The 12,395-nt window shown below is 37.0% G+C and overlaps 1 protein-coding gene across 1 annotated transcript; it reads left to right on the forward strand.

Moving 5' to 3' along the window:
* The first annotated feature begins 1,384 nt into the window (after window positions 1-1,384).
* kdelr2b (KDEL endoplasmic reticulum protein retention receptor 2b) lies at window positions 1,385-11,828 on the forward strand. The gene is made up of 5 exons (XM_083557015.1): window positions 1,385-1,660; window positions 5,679-5,779; window positions 5,917-6,075; window positions 9,102-9,354; window positions 10,188-11,828. Exons 1-5 carry the CDS (start codon window positions 1,570-1,572, stop codon window positions 10,220-10,222), a joined length of 639 nt encoding a protein of 212 aa, XP_083413141.1. The 5' UTR covers window positions 1,385-1,569; the 3' UTR covers window positions 10,223-11,828.
* The last annotated feature ends 567 nt before the right edge of the window (window positions 11,829-12,395 follow it).

Below are 12,395 nucleotides of genomic sequence, written 5' to 3' on the forward strand. Positions count from 1 at the left end.
ACAACAACATTGCAAACTACACAGTTCCTGAATATCCTTTTAATATTTCTATTTGCAGAAATGTACATCGTTCTCATTTATACAGCTGAGCAATTAAAGGACATAGCGGTGGCAGCTGGGATTTGAACCCATGACCTTCTGATCAGAAGTCCAACATCTTATCCCCTGAGCTACCACTTTTCTAAAACTGAGAAAATGTGCATTTTATGGCCCTTTTCCAGAACAAATAACTTCTATCTAGTTATAGAGCTGAGCAATTAAGGGTTAAGGGCTTACCCTTACCCTCATGGACCCAGCAGTGGCAGCTTGGTGGTGCTCAGGTTTGAACCCATGACCTGATGTCAGGTGAAGAGGCCTGGTTGCCACTAGCGGGCTACTCCAAATCGTCCACTCCAGCCTTTATGTTCAAATTGAAAGTTTTAGCTATGAAAAAGTCTTACATTTGCTGTTCTAGGTCTTAATTAATTTTAAACCGGTCTTAATTTTCCGATGTCCATGTAACGCCGCTATTATCGCTCGTTAAAATGCTCCCGCAGCACTTTACAATAGGTTTTTCTGTTTTAGTTTCTGTGGGGTTGCTGTTCTTTCTTTCACGATTCCAAATATAATTCGCTGTAGCACGCAACAGCCAATCAGCTTTCTGTTATTTACGGATTTTTTTTTTCCAGCTATGGGGGAATGCAAGTTTAACGATACTCGGTTCGAAAAAAAAATATTTACGGCTCGGTTATGGCCGGTTGCTAATGACGTATTCGTGTGTTTTTGATGCGATATTAGGTCTTACATTTCATTCTTAATGGTTTCAAAAAAGGTCTTAAATGGTCTTAGATTTGACTTTGTGAAACCTGAAGAAACCCTGGACATTGTCATGCTGGCCAATTAATTGGGGCAATGTGCACCTAATGATGTACCTTCAAAGTGTTACAATGTATCTAGATGCTAATCCACCAATACATTGGTGCAGCTCTGTGGTTAAGGCATCGGACTTTGGATCTGAAGGTCATGAGTTCAAATCCCATCACCTCCACCACCAAGCTGCCACTGCTGGGCCCTTGAGCAAGGCCCTCAACTGCTCAGTTGTAAGTTGCTCTGGATAAGGGTGTCTGCCAAATGCCATGAATGTAAATGGTTTGATGAACAGGAACATCTCCAATGGCCTGCAAAGTCTCTGGATCTTAATATTATTGAGGCACTATGGAGTCTATAAAGGCCTCAGTATGTACAGTCAGCACTCAGGTAACAGCGAGTCAACATCGGAGTGGAAGAGCACGGAAGTGTGCGCTCTTAGTGCCAGCAAATCAGCTCATTTCTGCCCACCCCTTTCCCCCACACTCGCGTTGTGATTGGTCGGTGATGAGTTTGGTCACGCCCCGGGCCACGTCGCGCTCCTCTCGCCATCTTTCAACCGTGCGGTGCGAGACCGGAAGTGCTGAAGATCTCCTGTCTGTCCGTTACTGCTGCTGGGTTTGGGGGACGTGATCCGTGTCGTGACAGACTTTTTTATTCTCCCTGTCGGGTTTTTTTGGAGACACTTTTAGTCTGATCTTTGGCTCTGTGCGGACGGAAACCATGAACATTTTCCGACTCACCGGGGATCTTTCGCATCTGGCAGCTATCATCATCCTGCTGCTGAAGATATGGAAAAGCAGATCCTGTGCAGGTGAGTGGCGTCTACCTGATCTCTTTCTGTACAGCCGTGTGTGTGATCAACTTCCTAATTCTTCTATTTCAAGCTTGTCATTGCTCTGGAGTGTGCAGGCCGCGCGCGCGCGCGCACACACACACACACACACACACACACACACACACACACACACACACTCTCACATTTATATACACACTCACTCATTTATATATACACACACTCATATGTACACACTCATTTATACACACACACACACTCTTTTACACACTCTTTTACACACATTCATTTACATACATACTCATTTATACACACACTCATTTATACACACTCATTTATACACACATACTCTTCTACACACACTCATTTATACACACACTCATACTCATTTATACACACATTCTTTTACACTCACTCATTTATATACACACACTTATATACACACACTCATACACATTTATATACACACTCATTTATACACACACACTCTTCTACACACACTCATTTATACACACACTCATACTCATTTATACACACATTCTTTTACACTCACTCATTTATATACACACACTTATATACACACACTCATACACATTTATATACACACTCATTTATACACACACACTCTTCTACACACACTCATTTATACACACACTCATACTCATTTATACACACATTCTTTTACACTCACTCATTTATATACACACACTTATATACACACACTCATACACATTTATATACACACTCATTTATACACACATACTCTTCTACACACACTCATTTATACACACACTCATACTCATTTATACACATTCTTTTACACTCACTCATTTATATACACACACTTATATACACACACTCATACACATTTATATACACACTCATTTATACACACACACTCTTCTACACACACTCATTTATACACACACTCATACTCATTTATACACACATTCTTTTACACTCACTCATTTATATACACACTCATTTATACACACACACTCTTCTACACACACTCATTTATACTCACTCATTTATATATACACACACATTTATATACACACTCATACTCATTTATACACACACACACACACACACTTCTACACACACTCATTTATATACACACACATTTATATACACACACTCATACACACACATTTATATACACACTCATACTCATTTATACACACACACACACTCTTCTACACACACACATTTATATACACACACTCATACACACACATTTATATACACTCATTTATACACACACATACTCTTCTACACACATTTATTTATATACATACTCATTTATATACACACACACACACACACACACACACACACACACACACTTCTACACACACTCATTTATATACACACTCGTATATACACACTCATTTATACACACACACACACACACACATTTATATACATACTCATTTATATACACACACACACACACACACACACACACACACACACACACACACACACACACACACTCTCTCTTCTACAGACACACACTCTTCTACACACACTCGTGTATATATACAAACACGCGCACACACACACACACACACACTCTTCTACACACACTCATTTATATACATACTCATTTATATATACACACACACACACACACACACACACACTCTTTTACACACACTCTTTTACACACACTCTTTTACACACACTCTTTTACACACACTCTTTTACACACACTCTTTTACACACACTCTTTTACACACACTCTTTTACACACACTCTTTTACACACACTCTTTTACACACACTCTTCTACACACACTCATTTATATACACACACATTTATATACACACTTATTTATACACACACACATACTCTTCTACACACACTCATTTATACACACTTTTGTATATACACACTCACTTATACACACACACACACACATACTCTTCTACACACACTCATTTTTATACACACTCATTTATACACACACACACTCTTCTACACACACTCATTTATATACATACTAATTTATATACACACACACACTCTTTTACACACACTCTTTTACACACACTCTTTTACACACACTCTTTTACACACACTCTTCTACACACACTCATTTATATACACACATTTATATACACACTCATTTATACACACACACACATACTCTTCTACACACACTCATTTATACACACTTTTGTATATACACACTCACTTATACACACACACACACATACTCTTCTACACACACTCATTTTTATACACACTCATTTATACACACACACTCTTCTACACACACTCATTTATACACACACTCTTCTACACACACTCATTTATATACATACTAATTTATATACACACACACACACACTCTTTTACACACACTCTTTTACACACACTCTTACACACACTCTTTTACACACACTCTTTTACACACACTCTTTTACACACACTCTTTTACACACACTCTTTTACACACACTCTTTTACACACACTCTTTTACACACACTCTTCTACACACACTCATTTATATACACACTCATTTATATACACACTCATTTGTACACACACACATTCTTCTACACACACTCATTTATACACACTTTTGTATATACACACTCACTTATACACACACACACACACATACTCTTCTACACACACTCATTTTTATACACACTCATTTATACACACATACTCTTCTACACACACTCATTTATACACACATGCTCTTCTACACACACTTATTTATACACACATGCTCTTCTACACACACAAATTTTTACACACTCATTTATACACACTCATCTATATACACACTCATACTCATTTATACACACTCATACTCATTTATACACACACTCATAATTATTTATGCATGCACACACTCCTATGTCACTCTGGCTTCCTAGCTCTTTACTTGCACTTTCAGTATCCTCCATAATCCATTTCCTACACCATGTGACTGTATTATAGTGTATTCTTTACACACTAACCAAATCCATGGAGAAGTTATTTAGTGTCACTGATCATACACAGCAAATCATCATATAAAATCCTCTGTCTACATCGTGTATCTTTTAAACATGCCTGCTCAGGCTGGAAGATCCAAATCCAAACTCATTCATTCCCTTATCTGTGTGCTGAGTGTTGGGAGATTTGTGTATCCTGTGACGTGGCAGGATGTGTTACACAGCACACAGGATTCGGCCCTGCAAACAAAACGTGGAGTCCAAGAGATTCATCTTTAATGCGTTTGTTTGCTAGAGTGACTCACGCTTTCTCTTTCTATCTGTAGTGCGAGCGATCGGATTTAGGAGCGTATAATATAAAAGAAAAATAGAATATAATATAGGATTATAATAAAGAAAAGCTGAGCTGGCTGTAGAATCATTAAGTCGGTACAGAGAATCTGTAATTGAGAGAGAGATCTTGTACAGTGTGGGGGGAAAAAAAAGCCTCCATTGGTCATTTTCTTTAATAATATAATATGTTCAGGATGTGTTCTGGGTCTTTGCAGACGCTCCACAGAGCCGGTCAGGGAAATGTCAACACGTACATCATAAAATAGACTGTTATCTTTTGCGCTATGAACTTTACTTCACCGTTCTGTGTGTATGGAGTTCGTATTTATTTTTTTATTTTTTTTATTACTACATATTAACTGTTGGGGAAAGGGGCAGCTCACTGGTTTGGACTTTTTGGATGTCCAGAAGGTCATGAGTATAAATCCCAGTACCACCAAACCAAGCTTCCAAGAAAAGAATAGTGATTTACACTGTCACATGCAATTTTTTTTTTTACAGCACAGAGAAAATTCTTTCTTCAAGGGTTAAGGGCCTTGCTCAGGGGCCCCAAGAGTGGCAGCTTGGCGATACTATGTCTTGAACCTCCCCCAAAACCTTAACCGATAGGGTCTTATTTTCTCCACTCCTCAGTTGTAAGTCACTCAGGACACGGGTGTCTGCCAAATGCCGTAACTGTTCCTGTGATTCAGCTTTGTTTATCGAGCGAACCAGAACAAACAGCATTGTGTTTGCTTGCGTTTCAGGTATATCTGGGAAAAGCCAAATTCTGTTTGCGATGGTTTTCACGACACGGTACTTGGACCTCCTGACCGCATATATCTCTCTGTACAACACTTCGATGAAGGTGAGCCAAGTGTCTGAGTGCTGGGTGTCTCAGCCACCGCATATCGCCCACGTTGTAGCCGTGAACCTGTCGGAAATCATGGAACTGTTTTTCTTTGCATTCTAATGATGGTGGGTTTCGCATATTCTTTGGTGCAGATTATCTACATCGGATGCTCGTATGCCACAGTGTACCTGATCTACGCCAAGTTTAAAGCCACCTATGATGGCAATCATGACACTTTCAGGGTGGAGTTCCTGGTTGTTCCTGTAGGTGGCCTCTCGTTTCTGGTCAACCACGACTTCTCACCTCTTGAGGTAAGATATCGTGTTATAAGATGTTTAGACACGCCGTGTACACGGTGTTCATTTGCTTGTTTGTTTTTTAATCACATTTGAAAGGCAGAATGTGAATTTTGACACCTTAATTTCTTATTTGATTACATTTTCAAAGCGAAAAAAACACTTGTTTTTGTGCACACGTGAGAGAAAACGTTGGCATATTTATTCCCTATGGAATATTTTTGCCATATTATTATTTTCTCTATTTATTTAAATACACGGCATGTAGTAAACAAAAACTCGCAAAATATGATCAGTGTCACAGAGCGCACAATATTTATACATTTATATATATTATATTTATATATTTTATTATTTACACACCATGCCGGATGGGACACTCAAAATTAACACACATTTTTATTATCAATAAAAAAATAGAAAAATTCATCCTGTCAGAATCCAATGTCCTTATTGTGCTAGACTTTAATACTAACTTAATAATAAAGTTTTATATAATATATTAGGTGTGTAACGCTACACGTATCCGAAATGTTCTGGTACAGGCTTTTGGTTCGGTGCACATGTGTACCCAATGCAGTAATTTTTTACGTGCGGAACATAGTTACAATTTAAATCGCCTCAGGAACGTATTAAGTGACGGACTGCAAATTTGTTTAGTTATCGCCTCGCACTTTGAGAGCATTTTTATTACTATTATTATTAAACTTGAAAACATACACAACAATGCCAGGGGTATTAAAAAATTTTTTTAAAAAATAGTTGAAATGAATGAAACTAAAACGTTAAAGAATCCATAGCCACTTCCTGGCTAGCGGCTAACGCTAGTGCAATGGATTCTTTAGCGATTTATGTGCAGCTTCAACATTTTCTCTTAAAAGAAGAAAATTCTGGCAATTCCACATAGTGAATGAAAGAAGGATGAAGTGAATGAAGACATTTGTTAAAGTCTGCTGAAAGAAGTAGAACAGTTAAGTAGAGTACATCATTAGAAAATTTAATGTGATACACACACAAACACACACACACACACACACAAAAGATGAAGGTTCTGGACTCACTATCACAGTCTCCTGACCTCAGTATCATTGAGCCAATTTGGGGAGATTTCAAGGCATTTTGGCGAGAAGACTGGGCAGCTTTACCACCTGAAAGAATTAAGGACCTCACGCACAATAATCACAAAGACTGCATCATGCCATCACTGATGCTAAAGGGGGCAATACACTTTAAGAACTAATAGTATGCAAACTTTTAATAAAACTCTATAAAAGATTATTTTCTGATTCTCTTTATTGTCTTTTATGTTGCGTTCGATTGTGCAATTCTGTTCATATATATATATATATATATATATATATATATATATATATATATATATATATAATTAATTATTGCATGATTGCCATGAATTAACTCTTGATTAATCGCAACTTTTCTTTGTATCTGTTCTAAATATATCTTTAATTAATACTATGGTAAGTTTTTAATACCTTTAATTAGCATGGAGATGGACGAATATGGTGCTTTATGCAAAAGTATGTTTATTATTACTGAAACCAGACTCAACATAAAGCATGAAGACTTGTATATTAATTCTTGTAAACGTTTTAAAGTAATTATTAAGGGTGTAGCGGGACATAAAATCCACGGCCACGGTTCATTTAATTTCGGTACAGTTAGGGGGAATGAATGCAAAACATAAAAAAGCTTGTTCTCTTTTTTAACACAGTTTATTATTATGAACATTAGTGATCATAAATAATATATAAAATGTTTTAATATTTTATGAAAAAATTTGTATATAACCAGTTAATGCAATGCACTTTTTATTCTATTAATAACATTGAGTAATCAATTCAATTGGCCCAAATTATAATGGATTAAATAAATGGAAAAATGTTATTAAATAGTTTACATTTGTTAGACCCAATTAGGGTAATAGACGTGTGTGTGTCTTTTACGTTTAATATAAACATTTCTAAAGATCTTCTAAACTGCTTGTTTCAGTATACTTTCAACAAATGTCTTTATTCCCTCCACCATTTATTCACTCCCTCGACATGTGGAGTTTTCAGGATATTCTTGAGAAATTCTTGAAGCTGGACATAAAACTCCATAGCTCAAAGTGCGAGGCAGAGACTAAACAAACTTGCGGTCAGGCACTTAATATGTTTCCGAGGGAACTCAGATTTGATGTTCCATATGTGAAAACGATTGCGTTCAGTACACGTGTGCACCGAACCGAAAGCCATGAACCGAATAAACAGACGTTACGAAGACGTGTACCGTTACACCCCTAATAATTAAAGTGATTTAAATGACGGAAATAGTCAGGACACCAAACGGAACTTTTGTGTTTCCACACGGACGGTTTTAATTGCCGGATGTCTGCATTATGGCGGATTTTGGTGCTTGAGATTTCCCGCTTCAGTAAAACAAATGTTTAGTGATAAAAAATTTTATTGGTGGAATTTATTTCAATTTTTTAGATGTGTAAAGAAAGGACATGAATAAATGTGTTGTGTTGAAGGTTTATTTATAAATCGGTGACAATATGTGTGTTTATGACGTTTGGATGCTGTAATCGTGAGACTGACGACTTTTATTGTGTGTTGGATCATTAATAGGTCACATGATCTTGAGGGGTATATGAACTTACTGTATTTGTTCAAGGAAATCAGAAAGCATTATAAATCCCCCCCCCCCACACACACACACACAGGATATGATGGAATCTACATGTAAAATACATTAATGCATTTTTTACATATTTTTTTTTGGAAGGCAATTGCGGTGTGGAGATTTCAAATACGCTGGATAAGAAATCTGATGCTTTTAGACAGAACTAAACAAATCCATAATTGTAATAATAATTAATTCATAAATAATTCCATAATAATTTAAAAAATTTTTGTCACCTCACCTCTTTCCAAAAAAACCTACCCAGAACTATTTGCAAAGCCCTGTATTAAGCCTAAGTATTGAACCACGAGTTTCGCATTACGAGTTTCGCTTTCGTTTTGATTCCTTTGCTGTAGATCCTGTGGACCTTCTCGATCTACTTGGAGGCGGTAGCCATCCTTCCTCAGCTCTTTATGATCAGTAAGACCGGGGAAGCCGAGACCATCACCACGCACTATCTGTTCTTTCTGGGCCTTTATCGTGCCTTGTATCTCATCAACTGGGTCTGGCGCTTTTACTTCGAAGGCTTCTTCGACATGATCGCCATCGTGGCAGGCGTCGTCCAGACCATCCTTTATTGTGATTTCTTCTATCTCTACGTAACGAAAGGTACTTAAGCTTTCACTTGCGCAAGTTTTCTGGAACACCTGACAAGATTTTTTGACGATATCATTTTACATTTAGTCCCTGTTTCCTGTTAGAATAACCTCCACTCTTCTGGAGAGATGTTCCTTTAGAGATTACAGTGAGCTGATTTGTGCTCATTCAGCCACAAGGGTGTTAGTAAAGTCAGGTACTGATGTAGGTGATGTGAGGAGGCCTGGGGGTGCAGTCAACATTCACATTCATCCCAAAGGTGTTCAATAAGGTTGAGGTTCAGAGCTTTATAGCAGAAAATCTTCCACTCCAGCTCATGTAAAGCATATCTTCATGGAGCTCTCTTTATACAAAGAAGAACTTCATGCTAAGACATTCATTCATTCATTCATTCATAATGAATGATAACAATAATTAACAATAATTTTGTCCATATACTGTATTTAAACAGGGTTTCTGCGAAATCTTATAAAGTCGAAAATTAAAAATAATCTAAAGTTTAGGCCTTATTTTTATTTTTCAGCTGTGGGGAAGTGCAAGTTTAGCGATAATCAGCTTGAAAAAAAATTAATTTAGGGCTCGGTTAAGGCCGGTTGCTAACAACGTATTTGTTTGTGTGTTTTTTTTAATGTGATTTAGGTCTTAAATTGAATTCTTAATAAGGTTTTGAAAAGACTTTGACAATTTGACTTTGTGAACTCTGCAGAAACCCTGTTAACTGATTTGCCATCCATGTGTTCAACTCTATTGACTCTATAAAGACCTGCATGAATTGTATAGAAATGGAAAAATGTCACTACACTGTTTTTGAAAATGTTTAATTTGCTTTGTGTTGCTGTCCGTAGTACTGAAAGGGAAGAAGCTGAGTTTGCCAGCTTAAGCGAGTCACGCGACCGATTTTTTGCGGTCGGCGCGCCGAAACGCAGGACCCCGCCGACGCCACGTTTGTGTAAGACGCCCGAGGAGTAACAACATCCGCCGGATCAGTTATTTACTTCAAACCCTGACCAGCTCTGGGACAGTTTCCGGATTTAAACTGTGGTCTATCGCACAAACTCCTCCAGCATCCACGTTTTTAACATGCGTCTTCTTACTATTTTTTTTAATTCATTATCAAAGATCAAAAGCGAACCATTTTCTATAAAATTTCACTTTAATTCGGCCCGTGGCATCATAAAAGCCTGTTAAATGCATCGGATTTGTCGGTGTCTAATGGTCGATAGGGATTCTTCTTATACAGGGTGTTGTGTGTAAAATGTTTGAAATTTGACTGAATGTACCATTTTTTCTAGAGTGTAAGACGCAAGTGTTGCTCTTTAATTGGAGCAAAAAGCTTAATAAGAATTCACAGGTAATATTTAGGTTTGATTGAGTACCAAATATATAAATCATCGGTAATATCGTTGTTACAGTGTTTCGAAATCACCAAAACCGTCAGAGCAAAAAAAAAAAAAAACAAGACAAAGAACGCAGATGCAGACTGATGTGTACAAGACCTGGCATGAGGATATCCAGTGAGGTCCTGCATCATCTCAGGAAGGAAAACACAGAGCTACAGCGACACTAATGGGATCCAAACGAAAGCCTGTAATACAGACGACTGTTTCAGAGGTGCTGCTAACATTCTGCTTAAGAGATCTTTAATGTTTTGCGACTTATTTTCTAGAATATATGGTACATTTATTTATTATTAAAAACTGGTTTGGGTGGATTAATTTCTCTGTGGCAAAAATAATTTTTTTTTTTTACATAAAAAGCACATTTCTGTATTTGTAATGAAGGCTGAGTTCAGTATAGAGGTTTGCCTCATGCTCTGGTCAGCCTTCTTTCGCCGCCTCTTTTTTTTTCTCCTCTTTTACTTCTTTCTATTTTTTAATTATTAATATAAGGCACCTTGATATGTTTTCCTATTAGATTGAGCATTTGGGAATAATGTTTTTTTTTTGAAAGAGTAAACAGTTGATATCAAGCCCATTAGTCCTACTTGCATTAGCTTGCAGTATTTGACACATTTTTTAATGTAGATTTCTGGTTTTATCAATTGTTTTATTTTCTTGATTATTACATCGCAAGGTTAATATTTGCTTTATTTTGTATGACAGGAGGAAAAAAAATGCGGGCTGACTTGCCTCTTATTCTGTCAATTTTAAAATCCTACAGTTGCGGGGGTATGAAAATGTTTGGGGAATACAAAATGGTCTAATTCGTGGATTACTTTTAAATGCATTAAACATTGAGTTATTATTATTGTTATTTGTATTTTTTTGACAAACTTTGTCAGAGATTCTGTAAAGAATGATTTGTATATTGAGCTTCTCTTATATAATAAGACTTATTTGTAATCTAAGAGGGATAAGCATTGTTGCAAATTGGGTTAAAAGTTTACTGAATGGTGTTTGTCTCTGTTTTTCTTGATTTCAAAAGTGTTTTTTTTTTAATTACCCTTCACATAACATCCATCTCAAATAAAGCTCATTTTAGAGACATTGTTTTGTCAAAAGTATTCTTTATATTCTGATTTTTTTTTTGGCTTGTGTGTTTGTCACGTCTTCCTGTTTCATATATGATGTACTATGCTAATATATGGAAATGAATGCTGTAGGTTGTGGTGTATTTGTGTCCGGAATGGCTGAGATTCCAAACTGAGCACCTTGAATTTGAGTGGAACCCTTAGCTTGGAAATGGAAAAGGAAATGCAAAAGGCGGCTGAAATGAAACTATGTGAACTATAAATGGTAATATACACTGACCAGGCATAACATTCTCACATTAGAACATTATGACTGGTGAGTGCTAGCTCTGAATATCTCATCATGCCACCTGTTAGTGGGTGGAATATTTTAGGCAACAAGTGAACATTTTAACTTCAAAATTGATGTGTTCGAAGCAGGAGAAATGGACAAGCGTGAGGTTTTGAGCGAGTTTGACATTATGGCAAGACGACTGGGTCTGAGCATCTCCAAAACCACAGCTGGATGTTCCCAGTCTTCAGTGGTCAGTATCTATGAAAACTGGTCTGAGGAAGGGACAGTTGTGAACTGGTGACAGGGTCA

This window comes from Silurus aristotelis, assembly GCF_946808225.1.
Source record: "Silurus aristotelis genome assembly, chromosome: 12".
NCBI classification, from domain to species: Eukaryota; Metazoa; Chordata; class Actinopteri; order Siluriformes; family Siluridae; genus Silurus; species Silurus aristotelis.

Coding starts and splice junctions, on each gene's coding strand:
- kdelr2b (XM_083557015.1), top strand. CDS start 1,570: ATGAACATTTTCCGACTCACCGGGGATCTTTCGCATCTGGCAGCTATC. Junction 5,780..5,916: donor TGTACAACACTTCGATGAAG/GTGAGCCAAGTG, acceptor TCTTTGGTGCAG/ATTATCTACATCGGATGCTC. Junction 6,076..9,101: donor ACGACTTCTCACCTCTTGAG/GTAAGATATCGT, acceptor CCTTTGCTGTAG/ATCCTGTGGACCTTCTCGAT.